Source organism: Lacerta agilis, chromosome 9 (assembly GCF_009819535.1).
Source record: "Lacerta agilis isolate rLacAgi1 chromosome 9, rLacAgi1.pri, whole genome shotgun sequence".
In the NCBI taxonomy this organism is placed as follows: domain Eukaryota; kingdom Metazoa; phylum Chordata; class Lepidosauria; order Squamata; family Lacertidae; genus Lacerta; species Lacerta agilis.
This window is the reverse complement of record NC_046320.1, coordinates 37,030,398-37,056,990: the sequence shown is the minus strand read 5'-3', so window position 1 is coordinate 37,056,990 and position 26,593 is coordinate 37,030,398. Positions and strand designations below refer to the sequence as shown.

General features: G+C 40.7%; 1 protein-coding gene across 1 annotated transcript in view; it reads right to left on the bottom strand.

Annotated features, from left to right (window-relative positions):
- Window positions 1-380: 380 nt before the first annotated feature.
- The window catches only part of IQCM (IQ motif containing M), a 74,844-nt gene continuing 48,631 nt past the window's right edge, over window positions 381-26,593 (bottom strand). Inside the window, exons 9-10 of the mRNA XM_033160814.1 lie at window positions 16,666-16,824; window positions 381-891 (exon numbers count right to left, since the gene is read on the bottom strand). Of these exons, the coding sequence (XP_033016705.1) occupies window positions 758-891; window positions 16,666-16,824 (293 nt within the window). The 3' untranslated portion in view covers window positions 381-757. The remainder of the gene's footprint in view (window positions 892-16,665; window positions 16,825-26,593) is intronic.

The window sequence follows — 26,593 nt, the reverse complement described above, 5'->3', positions numbered from 1 at the left end:
TTTCCAGTAAATCAAAGTCTGTGAAGAGCTTTGGTTCTTATTAAGACATACCCTTCACAGTCCAGTGATTGCCAACAGTGGCAAACCATTGACAGTTCATTTACATATAAGTGATGACTTCCATCAGGTAGTTGGCTCAAAAAACTACAGTGGACACTCAGAGAGCATATCCAATATTTCTTGCTCTTTGATGAGGATCAAGTGCCAATTTATTTATAGAAAAGTGACTATTGAAAGGTAAAGGCTTTCCTTTACTGACCTTACACCGTCTTTTTGCAGATTTAGGGAATATATTGTTAAAGCGCTTGATGCAAGTTAGTTTGTTTTGAAATGCACACAGAACAACTTTGAGATCAAAAGGCACCAGAAAGGCTGTAAAATTTCTTGGGCAAAAAACACTGACACATTTATTTGATGTTAGATGCTGCCATACAGAATACAGAAAGACAAAAACAGAAGAACAGTGCCTATTATGATCCAAACAAATAAACATGGGATTTAAAAAAAAATTACACATTAGGTTTCTAAATCCTACTGAAATTGTTTCTAACCATATAGGAATCTAGTGTATAGTATGGGCTCAAGAGTGATTTTTCTGCTATATTCTGTCTACATCTGATGATTTAAAAATGAAATGCTTTCAATTGTATACTGGGAATTTTCATCAGAGGAAACTGAAGTTTGTTTACAATCCAGTATCTTTAGAATCAAATTGATGATGCCATTTATTACAACTGGGCATGAATTGCATCCTATGTTAGACACTGTTCTCTGTTACAGCAGCAGCTTGGTTTGCTTCCTGTTCTTTCCTCTTCCTTTCTCGCATTGATGCAGCTACTAAAGCTCCAGCGACTCGAATATCAGCTGCCTTTAATATTGGATGTCCACCCACTGTAACACAAAATCAATAGATTTATTGGTAAGTTAAGAGCATACAAATGAAGATCCATCTCAATTGAGGACAATGCGGAGAAAGGTTACTGTGGTGTGCTGTTATGAGTTTGTGGGTGCCAAACTCGCATTTGATCCCTGGATCCAGCAAGTGTTAAAAGCTAGTCAAACCAGCCTAGCTTCCTGAAGCCCTGGATCCAGTAAACGTTAAAATATAAGCCAAGCTGGCTTCCTCTTGAGGTGATGGGCCATTGAGAGCACAAAGGGGGTCACAGATGTAGATACATTCTGTATAAACTGTATAAACTCAAACAAAGTCTATGTCTGTAAGAAGTCCATTCAAAAGTTGTGAGTGTTGCCATATTGTTGATCCATTGATTATCTTTATTCTTCCAATTCATCAGTATCAGTCTCTTGGCCACTTTACCCTCTTGACAATCCTGTGAAGATAGGTTTCCTCTCCCAACATAATCCAGTGGTCTTGCTGGCTGGGCAGGGATTAAAACCCTGGTCCCCCTGGTCCTAGCCTGACCCTCAACCCCCTATGCCACCACTGGCCCTGTGTGTGTGTGTGTGTGTGTGTGTGAGAGAGAGAGAGAGAGAGAGAGAGAGAGAGAGAGAGAGAGAGAGAGAGAGAATATATAAACTTTAGTCCCCCTAGTCAATGTAAGATGCATCTTAAAGCAACTTGTTATCCTTGAATTTTCCATGAGCTATTTTGAATATAACTTTTTAGGAAACTTGAGAAAGCAACTCAAAAAACACCACCACCAAAAGTATAAATATTACTGCAAAATTAACAGAGAACACCCTAATAATGCAATGACTATCATCAAACTATTTGATACAGAAAAAAAGAAATGATGCAGCAGAAAAGCAGACAACTAGAGGGCAGGAGAGATTCTCCAGACATAGAAAACTAGTGAGCCCATGTTGTGACAGCAAATTAAAATTGAGCTGAGCAGAGCAAAAACCATGCACAAGCACAGTTGGAGCAGAAAGAGAGTTTGGTTGTCCTCTCTTCAAATGTTTCAGAGATACTTCTCCCATGCAGAGGTAAAGCAGGAGATGAAGTCATAGAACCATTCTACAATCATTTAAATGTGGCATTCTTTATCTTGGTGAGGAAGTAATCATCGCAGCAGAAATGAAGATGTGGCAACATAAAATTGCAGCTTTCAGATATTGCAGGATCCAAATATTGTGAGTGGCTATGAATATGTTCCCCCTGTACATTCTTGCTGACAATAAAGCTCTCAAACAAAAGCAAATTTGAACTGTGAAGGTGTAAGTCTGCAGCCAATTTGTTCTTCACAAAAAGAAAATTGTGAAGTAAAATTGCAGATATAGCCAGTTGGTTTGTGATTTACCAGTACAGTTGAACTGTCATTTTAAGGTCATCCCAGGAATGTACAATGTGTTAAGGCTTTGAACTGAAACTAATGTGGCTTGTGGGCCAGAGCAATCAGATTGGTCCTGTAGCAGTACAGAAGAACAAGCCTTGCTTAGGAAGAATCAGCATGGCTTCTGTAAAGATGGCTGTTTCCTCACTAATCTTTTAGAATTCTTCGATGTGTCATTAAGCATTTAGATTGGGCTAAGAATATAACATTTGCATTCAAAGAAGCAGAAGTTTCCCTAATAATATTAAGTGGGATTGGTGCCATTTCACTTTATAAGGAAGGAAACTGGGAGGATGCACCATTTTAAAATATTTTTCATAAGAACGGCATGGGAAAGGAATATTCAGTGTTCAGTACTTCAAAACACTCTTCTCCTTCTTCTTCTTTGGCGATCATTCATAAGATTGTCTTCCATAAACACAGTTTTAACAGTAAGTCTGTAAGTGATTGTGCAGGCCAATTCTGGAACCACATGTCCTTCAAAACACTACACCACAATCATCCAATGAGACTGATTAAACATACAAAATAGAAGCATTTATTCATGCAATACATTAATAATATGTGGTTGACACCACCACCCCCCAATATTATTTTTTATGTAATAGCCAGTAGGTTAGGTGGGTTTAAAAAGGAACAACACATTTATGCAGGAGGGGTCTAATCAGTACAGATTCATCAAGATATCTAAAAAATTGAACCTTCACATTCTGGAGCAATCCACCCCTGTTTAGCAGATGCTGTTATTATATCTGATTTGCAAATTTCCAGGGACATTTGTTTGAAGAGTGTCATGGGGTAAAGTGCTGGACTATGTGGGATCTTGGCCCAAGCTAGCAGTTTTCTTGCACACAAAAAAGTCTCTGTAAAAAGCACCCTAAGCCAGAAGGGGAAGCTAGAAACCAGAATGATGAAAGAATAAAGGAAAGGAAACAGATGGAAGACATAACTGGAAGAAGCCACAGACTGAAAAACCTCTTTTGGCAGTATGCGTGGAAAACCTAACAGAACTGCATAAAAGATTCTAGTTACAATTATGAAGTTATAATCTGTTACCACCTTCTATTCTCTCTTTTTTAAAGAGAGAGAGAGAGAGAGAGAGAGAGAGAGAGAGAGAGAGAGAGAGAGAGAGTTGAGATATGTGAGAAGTAAAATTTACTTTGTGAAGAAATTAGTTAAAATTCTTATTGGGTATTTAGGGTTCAATTGAATAAATTGTTCATCAGACATTGATGCAAGAATACAAAGACATTTCAATTTCTAAGTGGGATTCACATACTAAGCTGTTTTTCCAATGAAGTGGAAAACAGCTTGCTGTAAGTCTTGAATAGGATCTAAAGATCAATTTTCAACAACAAAAAGGGGGTCCAATCTTTTCCCCAAACTCTTCCCCTTAATATCAAGGTAGAAAATGTGCTGGCAGTAGTAGGAGAAAGAGAGGATTCTCTTCCTTACACCAATATTCCTCCTACACCATGCTGCCCTTCAGGCCTTTCCTGGTGGCCCTCAACAATATTTGATGCTCTCCCCAAAAATATTTGATGCCTTCCCAAAGCTGGGTAAGCAAGGCACTGGTCTTTGGCAATGAGGCATGGATCCTAAAGACCACCCACCCCCTTCCCAAAGCCTAGGTAATGGGTGAGGGCTGGGTGTGGCGTCAAATTTTGGCCTTGCTTCCCACACACCATGCCCAACAAGGCAGTGTGCGGCCTGCGGGTTCTCTGTCAAAGACTCCATTAACCAATTCCCCACTTTGCACTCTTGGATGCCATTGGCGTATACATATGCCCACTGCTTATAACAGCCTCTACTCACAGAGGCTACAAAACTATTTCTGTATAGCTTTGGACCAAGATATCTGAAAGATTGTCTCTTCCTTCTCATGTGTTAGCAAAGTCACTTAAATAACAAAGAAAGAGTCCAGACACAAGTCTGTAATATTGTCTCCTCCACTGTGGTGAGATATATTGCAGTATTATTTAAACCACATCCACTTTTGTGACAATCCATAAATAGCCACCCCATTTAGGAAGAGTGAGTTGATCCTTAAGCTAAAAAAGTGGCTGTTTTATATAGTTTAAAAGGTAATCCACTTGAAAATGTATTAATGAAGAATGCTAAGATTCTATTAACCTTAATAGGATATCTACAAGGAAATTCAATGCTTAGTAGGGATGCAACACAGCATTTAGAATGTATTAGCAAGAAGAGAAAAAAAGTAAAGACTTGTTATTCTTTAAGCAACTCAAATGCGAAGCTGACTAAACATTTCAGCAAGCACCAGAGCCTGTCTATTCAACTCACACACCAGCTACGAACTTTAAATCACAGACTTGAGAGCTAGTGTGGTGTAGTGGTTAAGAGTGGTAGACTCGTAATCTGGTGAACCGGGTTCACGTCCCCACTCCTCCACATGCAGCTGCTGGGTGACCTTGGACTAGTCACACTTCTTTGACGTCTCTCAGCCCCACTCACCTCACAGAGTGTTTGTTGTGGGGCAGGAAGGGGAAGGAGAATGTTAGCCGCTTTGAGACTCCTTCAGGTAGTGAAAAGCGGGATATCAAATCCAAACTCTTCTTCTTCTTGTAGGTTGTGTAGCACTAATTAGCAAATAATTTGGAACAGAATAGCAAGACACAACTTTGGCTCCAGTGCAGTTCTTATGCCTAAGTACCTTGTATATACAGGTGGGTAGCCGTGTTGGTCTGCCATAGTCGAAACAAAATAGAAAATTCTTTTCAGTAGCACCTTAGAGACCAACTGTGTTTGTTCTTGGTATGAGCTTTCGTGTGCATGCACACTTCTTCAGATACACATATATACCTTGTATATATACCTTGTATATATTATTACTTGTTCTAGTACAAAGTGAACAAAAAATTCAGGCCAGTTCAGGCATGCATACGTACATAAATATACTAATTTTTGCATGCCTCTTCTTTCTATATTTTCCCAGTGAGAAACTTTGCCATTGAGTAGATTTGTCTCCCATGTGTTGGGTGTTGCATCTCCCATTTTCCTCTGTTTCCCCAATGATAAACTTTAGCACTGAGTAGATCATAAATTCTATGTCAGTCTTTTTTAAAAAATAATAATAATGCAAATTGGATCTCTGGATCTCTGAATAAGAGTTTGAAGCTGTGGTGTTGGTGCCCCCCCTTTTTTTAATTGGTGGCCATTTTTTAACCACCTTCGCATCTAACTTATTACTATATGGTTTTGGGTGCTAAAATTCTGGTGCAATCCGATAGGAAGTACAGCAAATGAAAGAACATGGCTAATCTCTATGGACAAGTTTGCACATGATTCTGAAGTACTGAGGCCTTCTGTCCGTCCTGCAAAGCTGCCCTAGTTCCAGTAGTTTGTAGTGCCTTGACATCTGCCAAGCAGCTAACCAATAATTTCTTTCTAGCCCTATTCTCTTGGCCATTCTGTGGCTCAGGCTGATATCCACATCCCCAGGAACAAAGGAGATTCAGAAGGGTGGTGAGCATCATAACCTACTGTACCAGAAGAACATGCAAAGATTACTTGCCGACCCAAACCATTTATTAACAGGCGTTATCCAAACCTATATAAAGCATGTTTCAAAGACAACTTTCAATTGCCAAAAAAGAGAGCATGCAATTAGTATTTGAAATAATTGTGATTACATTTTGTGCTAATATTAGCATTGGGGGGGGGAAAGAACAACAATCTCAAATGGCATTATTATCAAGGCACTCAGCTGGTTACACAAAGCAGGGGAGGGCTGATCTTGATTGTTTCTTACATTATGATGCTCTGCACAAACAGACACCCTTATATAAATGTAAAGTGCATCAGAATTAGTATTTATATGGTGGCATTGATAAGAATTTCATGCTTCCTTTGGGGTGTCTTGTCGTAACAGAAACAAAGTACTGCAATATTTGCAGTGAGCACCCATTAACACAAACTTTCTAATGAGTCTCTCTGGTTGTGTGCACTGACAAAAGGGAGATTACTTTCTCCTTTCAGTGATTATAAATCTTCCCGTAAAGTTTTAGACTGCAATGTTCTTAATGAAGAAAATGTGTCTATTTTGATCCAAGGAATTCAAATGACAATCAGCCATTCACAATGTTGTCATGTAGACTTTGTCAACACTGGAATTAAAGTCTCCAAAGCCTTTTGTGTGAATTTGTGGCCTTGGTATGATAAAAATGTTACGACTGAAAGTTATGACTTTTAAAATTTCAGTTATAGCATGTTTATTATACCAACTGCATGAATCCACATATAAAGCACTAGAAGCCTTGTACATGGAGTTGCTTGGGAAGTCTAAGAAACAAACAACAACAACAACAACAACGATCAGTGCAATTTTGAAATCAGTGGTTAAAATCAGTGCTTTGAAAGGGTCAGCTTGTAATCTTGTTTCAAAATGTAGATGGAGACTTTAATTCCCTAAGCTTCCCACAGCTTCTGTATGGAAATCACACAACCCACAGATTGATTCATACCTGGAATCTGGGGTCACATCCCAGAAAAAGGTTTAACTGCTACAGAAATAAGTCAAACTATTTGCCCAGCCCCCACAACCACCCTCCAGGTGTTTTGAACTGCTATCATCCCCAACCATTGATCACACTGTTTGCAGCTAATTGGAGTTCTGGTCCAAAACATCTGGAGAAGGCTGAGCTAAGCTAATACTATCTACTCTGACTGGCAGCATCTCTCCAAGGCTCAGGCAGCCTTCTCTCCTAAGAATACGTGACTGAACCTAAGACCTTCTGCAAAAACCATGCGCTGTACTAATGAACTACAGGTGCTTCCATATACTAGGACCCCATTCCCCCCCCCAAGAAAGCTTGGTGGGGGAGTTAAGCGGTGGGGATAATAAATTATGAAAAATGCTAAGGGAAACTCACCCATCATTAATACTGACTGGATATATTCTTTCCTAAACCTCCTAGTAATTTGGTAGCGCTGTTAGGGCTGAAAGGGAGCTAACAAATGTCTGCTGTAACACTGGAATCTGATACATTTTTAAAAGGGGGGGAAATGAAACAAAACAAGCTGTTTCCTGTGCAAAATCTGTGGTGCCGGCAAGAGAATCAACAGTGTTAATTACCTATATAAAAATTAAATTTCCTTAGGCAAACATAATTGCTAAGGAACGGTGGCAACAGCAAGATCACAGGGCTATTTTTGTAAGATGGCTGTATGATTAACAGACCATTTCCCAGCCCAAGGAACTGGAAACTTAGCAAGAGGCTGGTTCATTCGGACACAGCATTGTTCAAGCTTTAAAACAGAGATGCTTTCCAGCTCCCCTTCTTTTGGACTAAATTCCACCATTTTGAAGAGACCAAGGATCAACTTGCCTTAGTCCAGCTGGGGAATGAAAATAAAAATAATAAAGTCATTCATGAGCTTACAATACAGCTCCTCTGAGCTATCTTCTTTTTCACTCAGAAAAACTTTCTTGTAAATGTAATTCATTCTATTTGCTTAGCAACAGCTGCAGTTTTTATTACTGTAACATAAAAATATCAGATGTAGCCTTGAAAAGCAGAGTGACAGGGACTCTGGCATATATTCTGCTACACATACATATTAATGTAAATGGTCTGCCGTTGCTATTTTTTGTAACTCACCTTTTAAAACACTGTGTAGTTCAGCTTGTAATTGTTAGGAAAACGGCCTCTACTCACAAGTAGGACCCTGGCAGAGACACATGCCCGACTGGCATGTTCCCCCTTACTAGATGATCGTTTGGGAGCTTTTCAGCTTCTTCAGCCCCCGGACATCATAGTGATTGATGTAGGAGTACATCCACACACTCTTAGGCATTCACAGAGGTTTGCGCAGTTGCGTAACAGAACACAGCAACCAGCATGTTGGCTAACCTACTTTATTACATATATACACAGTCGGAGCACTTCAACATGGCTCCCTCTCTCTCTAGCATCAGACAGCAAAGAGAAAGAACAAAGGACAATAGTCCTACTTCAGGGAAACGCAGTAAGACAAACATCCTGTCTATGTCACTTCCCCCTTCCCACTCTGTGGAACGAAAACACATACCCAGTCATGTGATAAACAATAAACCCATGACTGCACACAGGGGGAATGAATCTCCCAACAATAATGGCAGAACATTTCCCATTCATCGCATTCAGGAACAAATACCATACCACTCCACAGATTTTTATCATTAGGAATTTCAACATTTAAAAAGAAGTTAGTGCAAACTTATTTAGTTATGCCTCCATTACGGATTAAAAGCCCTGTTAGTTATAAAATATAGTTGAACTTCTAGAGTCATGGAAAGCAGAACTGAACCATATGTTGATGAAATCAGCCATTGTAAGTTCATATGTATGGTCCTGCCATTAGGTAGAGTGAGCCATCCACCTCATGAAGTTGATTTGGGGTGTCATGAAAGGGCAGCAAATGGTTAGTTGATTACAGTGCAAGACTATACTTGCCTACTTAGAATTAAACTCCATTTTGAAGAAGAGGCATGGAAAAGTCTGTGGGTAAAAGCGCCATATAAATATCGACAACAACAAGAGAAAGAGCCCTTAAAATTGTACACGGCTGGTACTTAACACCTAGATGACTAGCTAATATAAAACCAAACTGTTCTCACATGTGTTAGAGGGGATGTCCCATTATAAGAACATATCAGCACATGTGGTGGGAGTATCCAAAAATAGAAAGATACCTCCAGGTATTATTTATTCCAAAACAGTTCTAAACTTTGGATATATGCTTTGGAAGATTGATGATTTTACAAATTAGTCCAAAACATGTCATTTGAACACAAATCCCACTAAACCTAAGATTCATAACAAGAGTCCAAAGTTTTTCTTAGATTATCTAGTTTGGATTTGATATCCCACTTTATCACTACCCGAAGGAGTCTCAAAGCGGCTAACATTCTCCTTTCCCTTCCTCCCCCACAACAAACACTCTGTGAGGTGAGTGGAGCTGAGAGACTTCAGAGAAGTGTGACTAGCCCAAGGTCACCCAGCAGCTGCATGTGGAGGAGCAGAGACACGAACCCGGTTCCCCAGATTACGAGTCTACCACTCTTAACCACTACACCACACTGGCTCTCCTGCCTTACTATGCAATCTAGTGGTTGCATGGGCCCAGAAAAACTATTAAACTCTTGTTTCTTTAACAGATGAGTACCAAGGTAAAATTCTCTCTTGGATGGTAAACCTGTCCCTGAGTCATATCAATTCAGATGGCAGGTAAAGTGTCACGTGACAGATGTTCCTTCTAGGGCTTGACTGAAGTATTCTGCAAAGAAGTTTTGGTGGGGCTGCAAATCATCACCACCCTAAGCCCAAGATTTGATTAACCCCCAGCAGTTCAGCAAATTCTCAGAATTTGGAGGAAATGGTCCTGCTTCTAAAGACAAAGAGGCCAAGGGCTTTTTCTTTTCCTTATTTAATGCAAAAGAGAGAGAAAAAGGAAAAACCCTCAACCACTTCATTTTTAAAGGTAAGACCACCCTCCTGCAGGATACCCCTCTCACTTTTCATGGAGGGTGAATGATTCTGAAAGTGGGGGATGATGCAGTTCAGCTGTAGCTCTTCCATATGACACAATCCTTCAAGAAATAACACTGGTGGACTGAGCCTTTCAAAACTACTAATTTTAACAGCTGACTTTGGGTTTGAGGCTGCTAGTAACCAGTATGTTCAACAGAGAGGGGGAAACTGCGGCATCATTTTTGTTGCTCCTCTCTTAAATGGGAGGAATGTTGCTGAAATATTATGACTTCTCTGAAACAATATAGCCAGAAAGCTGGTCAGTATGATCAAGCGTAGTGCTAGGTTTGACAAAAAAAAAAAAAACTGATTCAAAATGTCAGCTCTTTACCTGAAGGCAACTTGCATTTTTTCAGTGTCAAGTTGCCTTCTCTTTCCAAAAAAAAAAGTGTTAATAGTAACAACCTACCTTACTATTTGTTAATAAGAAAGTATGACATTTAATAGTGCTGTATTTAAAACAGATGCATTTATGATTAACAAAGCCAACAGTGGAGCAAAGTCAAAATCCAGCATTCTAATCTTGGAATCACACAAGTGCTCCAATACCCTGTTTCTAAGATACCAAACAGCAAAATGCAAAAGCCACAAACTTCACATATACTAATCAGGACTGAACTGGCCATTAAAGAGATCTTGGGGTTGTGGTGGATAGCTTGGTGGAAATGTTGACCCAGTGTGCAGCAGCTGTGAAAATGGTGGATTCCATCATTAGAAAAGGGGTTGGAAATAAAACCACCAATATCTTATTTCCATTATGCAAATATATGGGACAACTGTGCTTGAAATATACTGTGTATAGATAGCTCTAGTCACTGAATACCCCTCCCTCTCCCCCAAAAAACTACTAAGGGGCTGGAAGCAGGACTACCTGTTTCCTCATTGTATGAACCTTCAAAATCTGCAGGACAGGCAAGGTGATATTTATTGTTTGTTCCTTCTACCTTTGGAATATATCTATCTATACACAATTCAAGATGGGTAAATGCCCAGTAGACAAACTTGCATGTTATTGATTTAAAAAACAAACAAAATGGAATGCCCTAATATACTGAAAAGTATATAATTTTCTGATCATGATAATGTTGAAATTAATCTCTGGCAAAGCTGTAAGATCCTTAGGAAAGAACAAGGCAGAGATAACAACTGAAAATCGGAGGCACTGGTATTCTCCATGGTACCACAAATGTAACATGCATTTCACTTTGAGGAATATACAAGGTTATTTACATGCTTCCGTCTCAGAAAGAGTGAAGAGGCAAGGATGTCACAGTATTATATTTATAGATGTGTTTATCAGGTGCAAGGAATCCAGCAACTTTTTCTCTTCAGATATATAGGCTATCATTATATAGCCCTGCAGTAAATACTAAATATATTTCCAAGCTCAAATTAAATGGCAGTTCCATCAAATGAATAGCAGAGTGGTGGAAATCAATCTTATCAGTTGTTTTTCTGTTCCAAAGACTACAAGAATGAATCACAGATTTGACATTCCTAAATTTATTGAATTGACTGCAATTTTGAAGCTGTTCTTCTGTCTGATTAGTCAGGAAACAGTTGTCTCAGAAGGGGGAGAGACATACTACTCTTATTTCACCAGAATCATAATGGCATACTTTCACAAATGAGTATGTTTTTCTCAGTGCTTGAAAAAAAAAATAGAAAATACTATTTTGGGGTTTTTTTAAGTTTTAGGATTGCTGGTAGTTCTGAAATTTGATTTAGTGGTTGTTCTTGCCCTGCCCACTTCATCACTGAGAAGATATCAGGTTCAGACCTCTGATGCCCTTATGTTTCTCTTGACCAGGATGTTTGTCTAGCTTTTGCCAGCATTGATGTAGAGTTTCATCTGTTTCCATGTAATGCGTGCCGGTTCCGATTGTTAGAATCACAGATGAAAGATTTGGGTGTAAGAGTGCAAATCTATACACCTGGACTCTGATCCAGCACATTTTGGCAGAAATCGAAGAAGTGTTTAGCAGCGGCAGAGGAAGCCTCTCAGGCACCTGTGGCGGTGCACCCAGGGGTGGGGCGAACAACCCATAGGGAGGGACGGGACAGGGCGTCCCACCCGCTGCCTCCCCCCCCAGCTATGGGGCGGCTGAGGCCCCGCAGTGCACCCCATCCCAGGATGGGATTGGCAGCACCCTTAGGGAGGGGCGGGGTGCCTGGCCTCAGCTGCCCTACAGCTGTGCCATTTTGTCACCCCCGTCAAAGTGACACCTGGGGCGGGCCACGCACCCCCCGCAACCCCTTTTCTATGCCCCTGGTGTTCAGGATAGGTGGCTCTGGGTTGGGTATTTTCAACCTTTTCAACCTTGCCCAGGGGCCCACTCAAATCAAATTTGGTCCAGAACCAATCTGAAACAAGCAGCTTCCCATTCTAGGCAACACACTCCACATTAGCTCCTCAAAGAACAACGGCACATCTGTTTTAGCCAACTCCAGAAAAAACCTCTCAGGGCTCTGTCTCTGCCCAAATCCAAACTTCAAAACTGCCTTCTTTTTTCTGCTGATTAGTAATGCTAATATTAAGGGCATTTCCCCTATCTAGATGACCTGTATCTCGAGGGAAGGTGGGTTTGGGCTGTTAGCCTCTAGCACCCATTTTTAGTATTCATAAAAGTGACCTCTAACACATTCTTAGCAACTGCCTTCCCTCCTTTCCAGCAATCCATTGGAAATAGGATAACAAAGGAAAGTAATGAATTATTCTGTTTAGGTAATCTCCTTCTTAAAGTTGTATTAATTTTAATAAAAGTATAATGTTGAATCTGGGATTTTGAACATCGTTGCATTTGCTAAGATGTTTTAAAAGCTAAATTTGGTTTAGGGGAAAGCTCTACAATGCTTAGTTTATGATGTTTAATTCATTTCTAGAAAAACAGCTCAATTATTTTTCTAATCTTATTATAACTTTACTTCTCTCTCCCAGCAAGATAATCAATATTTGTCTTCACAAGTCATTCTCAACAAAGAAAGCCAGGAACTAAAGGAATTCATATTCTTCCCAGAAAACTACCTCTGAGATTGGCATTGCAGGATTCCGCTTTGAGTTTGCCTTAAAGACTGATTACCAGAGCAAATCTGATAAATGTATGGCTGCAACATGGTTTTTATGGTTTATAGTGAAAATCACTAACGGCCAAATGTCATGTGTAATTGACAAGGAAATCCACATATTACAAATAAAAAATAAATTTAGACAGAAGTGCCACCGTATATAGCAGAGTAAATATACAAGCACGATAGAAACAAGACATAATTCTGAGTGTATGCAACTGGCAAACACATTGAAATCAGAATTGGGCTTTATAAGCAGCAGCTTCGTGTTTGCTCCTCATCCTTCCCCTCATAACACCTGTCAAATTGCTCCTCCACTCTCCCCACAAGTGGCAATCAATGAATAGTAACCAGGCAAAAATCTCACACGGTTATATTCAGAGTTCCTGTAAGGGAACACTGCCGTCAGAAGAAGAGTAGGAGGCCATTTTTTTTTTTTTTTACTGAGACCATTTCCCCCTCCCCCTCCAGGTGCCTGAGCCTTCCCAAAGTCTGCTCTGGAGAGTTGTGGGACCTTGCAGAAGAGTGTGGTAGGTGGTACAGCAGGCTTCAAGAGGAAAAAGGAGACCAGAAGAAGAAAAAATCCCCTCCCCTCTCCTTCATCCAGTAGGAACGTCCACAGGAGCTCAGTCCCTTCTGCGAATGGGAGGAGCCCTTTCATACGGACAAGGGCAATTCTGGATTCCACCCACAGTATACAGATAATGCAACACTAGTTTTGTAATACTGGATATTACAGAGAAAGAGGAAACACAGTTCTTGCAATGTCTAATCCTTTTCTGAGACTTGCATTTCATGTAATCAGACCAAATGCTCTCTCTGTAAATACAAAATAGAAATCTGTAAATAAAATCCAATTGTTTGTTGTACACACAACTGATGAAAGTTTACTGAAGTCATCAGAGCACATTCAAGAAACACAAAAAGAAAGTCTGGAACTTGTGCCAGTGTTTTTAAGCATCAAGAGTGGATCATATAACAAATGTCCAGTGCTATCTTTCCAAAAAATGTTTACAGGGAGAGCAGTTGCTGTGCTACAGAGAGACTTTCTTTAATAGACTAATCTCTTTTCAAGGCAACTCCTGCAGTTCTCTTGTCAACTAGTTTAATAACCACTGTAACTCAAAAAGATACACTATCCAGTCATCTAGGGTGGAATTATCTATAACTACTTTCTGAAGAAAACCTTGCTGTCCACAAACAGTGTTAGTAAAAGCCAACCAGGCCAAGTTTAAGGGTGAGATAGAAAGGAGCGAAGGTTCATGACTCCTGTTTTGAGAGACAAAAGACCATAAGAAGAGGCCTGTCGGATCAGGCCAGTCGTCCATATAGTCCACAATCCTGTTCTCACAATGGCCAACTTGATGCCTATGGGAAGAAAGGAAGAAAGGATTTTCCCCTCCACTCCCACTAATGCAGCTTCCCCCAACCTGGTACTCTCCATATTTAGACAACAACTCTGATAAGCTCAACCAGCATAGTCAATGTTCAGGAAAGGAGGGGGTTCTAGTTAGCAACATCTGGAGGGCACCAAGTTGGGGAAGGCTTTTCTAATGTTTGTAACATTGCTACAGCAAGTGGTCTCAAGGGGTCTGGGATCTGTTGTTCCCAAAAATGCCTGTCATCCCTAATAAGACTTACAATGGGAGCCAGAGAACTATTGGGAGGAATTGCTGTCATTTCAGAATCTGTATTCCAAGGTGGGAAATTATGCAGTTCAGAAGCATCCCTAATTAGGAATTTGCTTCAAATAAAGTTCATTTTATAATTTAAATTGTGGGGGCAGCATTCTTTGTTTAAATTATGTAAAGAAAATGCAGCAAAACACTTCCAGCAAATTAGTTGCACCTGAGGTACTATAATACCTATCTCCTCCAAGTATTAACCCATATCGCACAACAAACTTATAACTGCTATATCATCACTCTTATGAAAAGAAATACAAACATTAAATTAATGGAATGAGGTGGAAGAAAACATATAGTGCAGTCCTAGTTTAGAATGCCTTTAACATGAAATGAAATTGTAAGGCTGTGACTGATGCTCCTCCATGAGTGAGGAGCCACTACTGAGAAAGGCCTGTCGCAGGTCAGCACCAACCATGCAGCTCTTAACGCGGGCTGCCTGAGTTTATTATGATACTGCTATTCTCTGTCATTTTCTCTGAACTGTAGGACCTCACCAAGAGCCTAGCAGCAGCATTTGAAAGTACCTATAGTTTCCACGCATTCTTCAAAATGCAGTGCAATCAAGGACACATTACAAAAGCCCAACATGGATTGTCACGTTAGCAAAGAATGTGTGATAAAGGCCAGATCTTCATACAAGGGTGTATACTTACTGAAAAGTTGAGGGGAGCGTCCTTTTAAAAAACAAACAAACCAACTAACAAACAACAATCTTTCATTGTTTTAATTATTGTCGTTTTACATTGCTTTCTTGTGGGATGTTTTGTGGGTTCGGAAAGTGTCACAGAAATACTAGCATAAAACAATAAGTAATAGACCACCAAAACATATTGTAAAGGAATTAGGGTTTTGCTGCACTACAAAGTATGACCTGTACACAGGTGACTAGCCACCACAGTGACATGCTCTTTTTGTGCCCTGGCTGCCTTCTAAAATCCAGCTTTATGCGTCACACATGGAAGGTGTGGAGATCTTCAGAACAAATTGAGTTCTCCCTTGGGAGAGCACGTGTTGCGGTGGGGCCTTGCAAACCACCTCCCTGGTAGCTGGACGGGGTTAGCCATCTGGCCACAGCTTCAATAGGACCCTGGGGTGTTGCTGGGGATAATTAAATGTTGCAATGTTGTGATGGACAGCCCAGCGTCCTTTGTATTGCTCTGCACGCAGGGTGATCCTTTTCTTGGCTGCGTGCTTCGGATCGCCCACCCTCCCTCCCTTCCTGTTATTTTAGGCCTCTGCATTGACCTTGCAACTGCCTGTCATGGGGCCATCTGCTTTTGGGGCAGGGGCCCAGTAGGAATTTTGTCCATTTGGCTGATTGGCTGTTGCCATTTGGTTTTCACCTACTGCAGTAGCAACTCGTCACAACTTGTAAGGTTGGCGGCTAGGCATTGGTTATTGTGTTGGTTACTGGAAGGGTGGTTGCCCCCCCTCCAGAATGATGATGGTGTGCAGGGAATTCCGTTAAAGGAATCCAGGGGCTCGACATGCTTTTGTCCGAACCCCCGGTAGGGGGACAGGGCCATGCAAGAGCCCCTGGGACCTCTGGGGAGAGGGAGGGCTCTGCCCCCAGCCTCCTTAACTCTCCCCAGATGGCATTCTCCCGTCGCTGACCGAAAGTCAGCTCTGTCCCGGTGGACAGCTAGTCTGAACCAATGCCTACGCAACCACTCACATAATTTGTATTTTAATAAAGTTGTGGTCTAAATTATTGCCAAAAATCCAAACAAAAATTATGTCTGAAGTGTGAATTTTTGGGGGGTGACTTGGGGACCTCAACACTCAAATGCTCTCCTGCATGATTCCCTCTTACAGTGAAAATTTAAAAGTTTTCCCCAACTCCTCTGCTAACTGAAATTCAAATATTTATAAAGATATACTATCCTTTAAACAAATTCGAGAAACTGCTTGTCCCCTTCTGTCTCCAGGAAGTGCTTTTGCTGAAAAACCTGTAAAATACTAACTGCATCTAAACAGACTACATCAATTTCTAATCAAAACAGAGGTATGGATACAGATATACATACAACACTACTAGAAAAACCTTTGCATATTCTGAGCCTGATTTTATATATAAAATCTTACCTAAATATTTGTAACCATCTTCCCCATCGACTATTGGTTTCAGCCAAGTTGACCTGGGAGCAGCTGCAGTTGTAAGCTTGAGACCACGAGGTGGATACAACATGAAGGTCATTTCAATTGCTTGAGCCTTACTGATGCTCTTTATTTTTGAATCAGCACCTGAAAAGAGTAAAGGGCTGCTTTGTGAAAGCAGTATTTTCAGAGTGCTCAAAGCTTAATTAATTTATAAAACTCACTGACACAAGAGATAGCATCAGCTAATAGCTACACGGGTTTGAAAAGGGGAGTTGCATAAAAGGAGGTTAGGCATGTTCATGGAGAATAGGTCAAGCAATAGCTAATTCTTAGTCCTGACCGGCTACGAGGATATTCCAGATTTAAAGCTATAGGGCCGTATCTAACATAGCACTATGTGAACATTCCATCAATACAAGGATTTCCTCTTGCTCAGCGGCATTTTTTGCTCCCTCTCCTCCTGTTGCACATTTCCTAAATCTGTTCTATGAGCATTCCCCCAATGTTCTGCAGAAGATTGAGGGTGGGATGCAGAGGATGCAGTGGAGGAGAGGGGGGGGGGAGTTCTGTTAAAACAAGCAAAACCCCTTGCACTGGTGGCAGTTGGATACCACCCTTCGATTTAAAGCTCCAAATACTAGCTGCTAGGGAGAAATATCGGAAGGGGGCTATTGCCATTTTGTTTATTTGCAAAACTAAATGTACGGTTCTAATTCTATGTGCTTGGCATGGCAGCAATTCAGGATCTAGTTGGGATGATGGTGATAGAGGCATCACTGACACCCAAAATCACATCCTCAAATTCCAGCATTGATGGCACTAAACTTGCATCTCAGGCAGAGGAGTGTTTATACCACTCTTTGCAGTTCAAAAGCTGCTCAGAGCAGGCACAGCTAGTCCTAAACAGCAACTAGCAGCATTTTTTTTAAAAAAAACAACAACAACCCCACAATAATATTGCAATAAACGACAGGATGATGGGCAACAAAATTTGTACTGTCCTATGGAAGCAAGAAAATAATTAGCCTGGGCCTTATAAAAAGATAAATATAAATTATATAGATAAATAAATATAGCTTATTTAAAAGAGCAGAAGATGTTTTAAGGGTCAGAGATGGGATAAAGAAGAAGAAGAAGAAGAAGAAGAAGTAGAAGAAGAAGAAGAAGAAGAAGAAGAAGAAGAAGAAGAAGAGGAGGAGGAGGAGGAGGAGGAGGAGGAGGAGGAGGAGGAGGAGGAGGAGGAGGAGGAGTTTGGATTTGATATCCCGCTTTATCACTACCCGAAGGAGTCTCAAAGCGGCTAACATTCTCCTTTCCCTTCCTCCCCCACAACAAGCACTCTGTGAGGTGAGTGGGGCTGAGAGACTTCAAAGAAGTGTGACTAGCCCAAGGTCACCCAACAGCTGCATGTGGAGGAGCGGAGACGCAAACCCAGTTCCCCATATTACGAGTCTACCTCTCTTAACCACTACACCACACTGGCTCTCAAGTCTGTGATTTAAAGTTCGTAGCTGGTGTGTGAGTTGAATAGACAGGCTCTGGTGCTTGCTGAAATGTTTAGTCAGCTTCACATGTGCAGAATACTGTTTTCTGAGGTTCATGTTCACTGGTTAGTATGTTTGCCACTAATGGTCAGTAGCAGTTTTGTTCTTCTAATGGGTGTCTCCTCGGTTGCATGGGGCTTCAGACAGAGTGTGTGTGTTCACAGTGGAGATAATGGCTTGTAAGATGTAAAAGCGCTGAGGTTTTAAACATTTTTTTGAGTAAAATCTTGCCCATCTGTTAATGAACATTCCATGTGTTTCCATAGTTTGACAGCATGTATAACAATTTATTTTCCTGATTTGCATTTTTAGATTTCTTCAATGCACTTTTCTTTATATTTTATATGGTTTTGTAGTTTCACGAGGCGATAACAATGTTGTCCAATTATTGTTATTCTTATCTTTGTTTAGATAGATAGATAGATTCCTTTATTACGGTCAACAACCAGCACACACACACACAAAAAGACACATACAGAATCAATAATAAATGCAATTTAAAATTGATCTGAGATTTGATCTAAAAGGGGTTGGCCGTATTAAAATTAAAGTACATTAAAATTAATAATTATTGCTTTAAAAGAATAAATTTAGAAATTAATTTAAAAATCAACAATTCAGATTATTATAATACTTAAATCAAAACAAGGATCAGGAGCCACCTAATTGTGCGGACCGAAGCTTAATAGCGACAGCACAGAACTTTGCCACCGCAGCTGTGACCTTAGGGTTGGCATCTGAGAGGAGCCAATGGGCGTAGTGATCTTCGGGACATCCAGGAGACTCACATAATAGCGGAGAGATAAGTTCATTCCGTAAAGCCCTATAAAAGCAGCAACGGAGAAGTACGTGGTCTGTAGTCTCTACTTCTCTGGAGTCGCATGGACAGAGTCTGTCGCCCAAAGGAACCCCCCTATACCTCCCATCCAATACGGCAGATGGCAGGACATGATTTCGGGCCAGTGTGAACGCCCTTCTGTGGGATAGGACCTCAAGCTGAGTAAAATACCTAGCTGGGAGTTGTAAGTATCTCCGCTCCTCTGGGGTTAAAAAAAGAGGGACTTTACTTAAGTCATTTTGCCTCTCGATAGCCATTAGCCTCTGCTTGACTAATGCCCTTGCTGTGTTGTAACTATGTGAACACAGGTAAGCTGGATGTAAACCTATGCTCATCATCTTGTTTTCTATGGCCTTGCTCCAAGAGGAGCGATGTTTATCTTTTAATATCAATGAGGCAAGGCCCTGAGGATTAAGATGAACTTTCAGCCAAAGGTTACAGGCCTGTGTCCAGAGTCTTGCCTCGACGCAGACCATGCCTGTTTCGAGACGAAGAGCAGCATTTGGCACACATGGAGGCACCTGGAGGGCTGCTCTGATAAATTTTGACTGGACCCTTTCAAGAAGGGTCAGATTTGGTGGAGGGGCACAAAGTTGAGCCCCATAAAGCAATTGAGCTAGCGCTTTAGCCTCAAAGAGTTTTAGAGCCGCAGGTACATAGTGTGCACCGTTGAATCCTAAAAAACCTAAGATTGCAGAGGTGGACTTCTGGGCTGCAGCCACAACTTGTGTTAAGTGGGCTTTCCTCGACCCTCTATCGTGGAAGACTATGCCCAAGTATTTAAAACAATGGACTTGCTTGAATTTTCGTCCATTGATACTCCAATGTCGTGTCTTAGGACGCTTAGCAAATGTCATTACTTTGGTCTTCTGATAGTTAATAGTAAGACAGGCCTCTTTACAATATTGAGCAAGGGACCGGAGCGCCTGTCTTAATCCAACTGGAGTCCTGGACAAGATCAGGGCATCGTCCGCATACAGGAGAATAGAGATAGGCCTGTCTGCCAGTTTGGGTGGATTGAAATCAGAACTTGATAGTTTAGATATTATATCATTAATAAAGTAATTGAACAGCAGGGGGGCTAGTACGCATCTTTGTTTATAGCTCCTGGTGAAGGAGTTTCAACTAACTCTGCAATGTGTGAGCCAAATAAGCACCCCATTACATTAAGCACCAGAACCTCTCTGCTCTTTAGTCTACTGACCCTGGTGCTTTTCCCATCTTCCTGCTCGCCTCCATCCCCATCTGTGAGCCAGAAATGGCTACGTGTCAGCAGCAGATAGCGAGGTAAACTGAGGCAGGACATTCTGTAACTGTGATTTCTACTCCTCGTGTTATGCCAGCAACCATTTTTCATGGAATAGGATGTTCCCGACCCTCACAGAACATTTGCATCATAGACAATTTTCAGAGGAGGGGAAGGTGTCATTGCACATGAACTAGTGGGATGCAATGACAAAGTTGAGAAGATGCGTCACCATCCTTACTATTGTGCAGATTACAGGGGATTAAGATATACAACAGCAGTACCCCATTGCTGCTTTGTACAGCCGGCGCTCACTGTACCATAAGACAGAGAAGCAGACAGCAGTGAGGTGTTGAAGGACAGTGTTACGTGAACTATGTGACCTGCCCTGTGCCCCCTAATATAGCTTGCTGTCCTTAGGCAGATGTCTCATCATGACTGATGGAGTAAGATTTAACTGCTACTCCAGTCTGTCTATGGAATGGGGTGCCATTTCGTCCTCTGCTTCAAGCATCAAAATGCCTTGGGCTAATCCTAAATACGTCAAGTAGTAAAAGGATTTTCAGCCATTCCACTATGACTAATCAGAATTGCCTTAGGAATAATTTCCAGTGACAATTTGGGCAGATCCAAACCATACATTTAAAGTAAGTACAACCCACATTTAAAACACATGACTTTCCCCAAAGAAGATAGGGGAACACATAGCTACAGTTCCCAGCACTAAAAGACAGTTCCCAGGATTCACTGGTGAAAGTAATGTGCATTAAATGTGGGTTGGATGTGTTTTAAAGGTATGGTGTGGATCTGCTCTAAATGTGCCATGCCATGAAATCAGCTCTGTTCATAAATATGAACTTCTGACTTATCCTTTCCTTCTCAGATTCCTTCTCTGTTTTAACAAACTAAGCTGTTTTTGAATTTATGACCAAAAGTTTTGGTCTCAATTTGTAGTCAAACTAGTTTTAAGAACTCCCAAATATAAACTTTGAAAATTTGTTATCACTAAAACATAGGGTTCATTTACTTCGACATGAAAAAAGTGAATGTCATGCATTTTTGTCATGTCATTTTTATTGAACACTTCTGTTCATTAGTAATAAAAATTATAAACAGAGCAATTCATTCATCAAAGTGAAAAATTTTGTGCTCGTATACCAAGAAAAGGGGAGCCAAAATAGACTGTCCTAATTCCTAAATTAATGGAGCATCTGTTGCTTGGTTACAATGTTTTCTACCTAAGCAGGAATATAATAACCGCAAGTGTATTAATGAAGACTCAGAAGGTCAGTATTAACAGCTGAAAGGTGAATATACTAGCAAAAAAATTCAAATGCAGGTCAGCAAGGGGTTGTGATTTAAGAAAATAAATAAAAAGTTAGAACTCCCAATTGGAAATGCCATTCATAAAGCCCTATTCATAAAGCCCTATTCTTCTGTCACAATATAATCCCCTTTATGATCCTGTAACAGAAGGGAAGGGATGATATAGCAATGTGTGAGCATGTTATGAAATAGCTGCTCCTCCCAAACTCTGTGAAGTGTCAGTGAAGCTGCTGTAACTTCATAGCATTGCAATTTGGCCTGCACTGGATAACTGAAAGGCTCCTCTAGCACCTGAGGAACCTCTAGCTCACAGGCCTAATTAGGTGGCAGGAGGTGTCCTTATTTGGACCATGAGTACATTTTCTCCAACCCACACTCATCCGCACCACACCAGACATCACATATAGGAGACTTATAATGTGCTCTCATTTTTTTCTTGGCAAGTGGGGATTATATTTGGTCTCTTTTAAATCTGGCATTAATTGCAAGACCTGCTGGGATTGGTTCCCACTCAGAAGGGCTTGATGACCATGTGCCAAGTGTCATGAGTCTCATGGAGAGGTCGTTGGGTGGGGGGTAGTTAGATCCTGAGGAGGAACTGTAGGAGATTGGGGAGTTAAAGCTGGACCACCTTAGGAAGGGTCCTAGCATGGTACAAGAAGTGAACTCAGGACCCTAAGAAGCATCTGAGCCTGGAGAGGGAGCCAGCAATCCAGAGGACAGAGGGCTGGACCCAAGGGAGGGACCAAGTTGGTTGGCAGAGGAGTGGCCATCAAAATAACATTAAGCCCGACTGCTATGCAGCCACCTTAGGTACTTCCTCCTTTCAATGAGGAGCTTCCGCCTTCTGAGATGTAGAGGCAAACCAGGAGAGAATGTGGCAGCTGGAGGGCAGTATATGGAATAACACCCTGTAAGTCTTGGATGGAAGTACGTGGGCCACCTCTGTAATGTTAAAAACGGTTGCCTCCCCTCTGCAGAACACCAAGCACAAAATATATTTTCCCATACAGTACTAGTGCAAGGAAGGTGTTATCTGTCCCATAGGATCAACATTTTTATTTTCTAAGCAATGGGATAAGATAGATGTGGGTGAGCGATATTGGAAAATTGTTTAATTTTTTTTTTTTAAATGGCATTGTTATAATGAGGCTGTTATTGGAACGACATTGGAAAATCAATAATTTTTTTCCAGTAAAGATAGATGTGGGTGACCTGCATGTGGAGAGTTTTAAACTCTGTTGAAATTAATAGAAGTAATACATTACTATTTCAGCCCATGTTCCCAATCACCTGAGTGTGTGTGTGTGTTCCTATTGCAGCTAATCAATGCAATATTCAATCCAATCCAGTGATCAATTTTCAACTCTCTCTCCAAACCACATGGATTTCTTTTTAAGTTTTGAGTAAAAACTGAATTACCTTGCCATGCTTGAGTAAGTCATGTGATAGTTGCAAGAAAATAGACAAAATCCAGGTGATGTGACAAGGCTACCTAAAGGGAACATATATAATCCCACCTTTGCCTTATTCTGTATCATTACATATCATTATATGCTTATAATTTGTATTCTGTGTAACCATTCATTCATTAGGATTGTACTTTGTAAGAAATCATTTCTGCGGATTACAGCTGAGTTAGCAGAACAAAATATATCTAACTAAGCAAATTGATCTCATGTAGTCCCGTCGTCTCAGTCACAAGATAGTCATAAAGCTTAGATAATAGGAACGCCTAATATGGTAAATGTAACTAATTATAAGAAAAGAGAAGTATTCTTTAAAAGGATAAAAGGAAGGGCGATGTCAACGCTTATTGGTTTAATTTTGCTGCAATGTATGAATATGTAATATCTGAAGAGATCTATAAAACCTCTGGACACCATTGACTTGGCGTCCAGATTTTTGGAGGTGACTCACTGGACCTTATTGCTCAGCAATAAAATGATTACTCTCAATTTCTCCTAATCCTGTGTTTGGCAATTATTTTAAGAACTAAGGTTCCCATTCACGTACATCACAGGGGGAATTAAATTCCAGGTTCTAATATCTAGGAGCAGCAGTACTACCAAAATCACTAGCTAAAATTCTGAAACTACTAAAGCACAGCTAAGAGTCCTGGGGTGGGGGTGGGGGTGGGAAGATAAATAATATAATCTATCTGAAATAAGCTCAAAACAGAACGAAAATGTGCAAACTGCCTGATCTATTATACCATAAAGCAGTATATAGGAATCATGATGAAAGATAGTTGACACATGAACTAAAGCTTACCAGAGGGGGGGAAATGCTTTTCTAAAGGCCCACTCTGACAACTCTGTCTCCACATGACAGCCAGGAATTTATCCTCGTGTTAATCTGAGACGTCTTTCAAAAGAAATTGTAGTGATTCCTCTTACAAACAGAGCCCCAGTCCAAAGCACCATAGCTAAGACGAGACACTCACAGATTTTTGGAAAGCTAAAATCCCACCGATTAGCTCATCCTAGTTACATAATCCATAATAATATATCGTCTTCCCCCAAAATAATGACTGCTGAGTCATTTCTAGAGCTGTGGGCAAATGGCATCTCATAATTTTTCATGCCATTTGTGGATGGAGAAATGGGAAGCACAATTGAAGACTTTCCATCTAAAAAAAGCAAAGAAGCAGAAAACACTTGGAGAATATGCACCTAAACATATATGTTTGGTTATAGCAAACAATCCATAACACATGAACAAATAAACACTAAGTTAAGCTATCAGGGAACCATCATAGAAATAACCAACTAGCCAAGGGTGGAGCTCACCATTACCTGTGGCAGTAGTACATGTTCTGTCAATTTGCCTAAGGTATGTTTTGTTGTTGTTTGCAGCTACTGCAAGCAACAATAACAGGTTTGTTGGCAAATGGTCACCAATTTGCAACCTGCACATTTCCCCAAGATGCTGCCTCAACAAAATGGCGGGCAGCATTTAGAGAACATTCTGAAAAATGACTTCCTTTGGTGGGTGAGGAAAAAAGAAAAATGTCAGGGGGAAATTGCCTTCTATGAAATTTCAGCTCAGCTGTAGTTTTCTCTAAAAACTTCTCAATGGTTCTCCCCTCATCCTTGTCTCATGGGATGTACAGTGGTACCTCGGATTAAGAACTTAATTTGTTCCAGAGGTCTGTTCTTAACCTGAAACTGTTCTTAACCTGAGACACCACTTTAGCTAATGGCGACCCCTGCTGCCGCTGCACCGCCGGAACACGATTTCTGTTCTCATCCTGAAGCAAAGTTCTTAACCCAAGGTACTATTTCTGGGTTAGTGGAGTCTGTAACCTGAAGCGTCTGTAATCTGAAGCGTCTGTAACCCGAGGTACCACTGTATAACTAAATATGTTCAAAGGCATTACTGTCAAGGCTCCTGGCTGACTGCTGGTTAATAGCACTGAATAGTCAGCTGACAGGAGCTAATTGTTAGTTAGGAAACAGAAGTTGGTACAAGTGACACAGCTGCAGCTGAGGAAGGAGCAGGTGAAAATGTGTGCATTTACATAGAGAGGGAATGCTGTGAGTTGGCTGAAGACACCTCAAGAGTGCAGAGCCTCTATGTATGTCACATGTTCAAATAAACTGAATATTAAAGAACATGCCAGTTCTGTCCCTATTTTCCTTACTTTAGAATGACATTGATCGTTTGTTATATACAGAAGCTACACATGTTTGATGACTGCAAACTTGGCAATAAATCAAATGACCAAAGTATTCCCCTCCCTTCAGTTGTTTGGACTGCAGCAAAAGATGGATGACATGAGAGTGATTTTCTCATTCATCTGAAAGCTGTTGCCTAGGACATCTGTTAATCTTCCAATTAGGCAAAAGATCATGAGTCTTATGGGGGAGGGGAGAGAGCAAAATGTAGGGAGGGTAAAAGCACAAGAGAATCCATGAATGAATTACTTGAATCCGTGAATGAACGAAGAAGCAGCTATTGTTTCAATTAGAGATAAATGTCAAATAGATGCTGCAGTTCTGCATAAAGATCACAAAATTTCGTGCATCTCGTTCTTTGAATTTCCAGGAGCAGCAATTACAGTGCTGTAGCTGCTCTTTCCTGTGAAGCAAAATTGTGGCAGACCAGCCACACAACCAATCACAAGATGCTGTTTTCTGGAGGCTGTCTGTGCTTTCTTTCTTCCATCCATGCCAATAGTGAGATGTATTCAGATTGAAAAACGCTCTGTGCCTTTATTCACACCCCTTCCATTCCTACATTCCACCAACCAGTAAATGCTGCAGTTATGAGTATGTGTACAGGTCACTGACAACCCCTTGGGAGGGAAATGGGGGAAGGCTATATAACATCTGGTATTCTGAAAAATGGACCCTGAGGGAGATTAGGAGAATAGATAGCAGGAACATTCATTCATTCATTCATTCATTCATTTTACTGTCCTTCATCCAAAGATCACAGGGTGGTTCACAACCTAAAAATACAAAATGAGAACACAAAATAAAACAAAAACAAAAATAAACCAATAACCCCCACACCCACCCACAAACACATTTAAAAGGCTATAGAATGTTAATCAGCCAAAGGCCTAGTTATAGAGAAACGTTTTCGCCTTGTGCCTAAAGAACTACTTGAGGTAACTGTGTTGGTCTGAACCATCTGTCATGTTAGAGACCAAAGTGACAGACCTCCTGTCAAAAAAGACAACATAATGCCTCAAAGTGGATGTCACTCAGCATACGCACCACTCACTCTACCTGCCACCCATAAAAGCAGTAAATTGTGCAAAACAATGAACATGTTGCTGAACCAGTCCATATATTTCACAAATGTCAGAATTTCTGTGACAGAAAACAGCACTTTGAATTATGAATGTAATATTCCATAACAGTGTTGGAGTGAAAACGACGCCATGTGGAAGCATCTAGAAAAATCCAGGGGGAGCCAGACAGCAACTACTGTAGGGTACTACCAAAG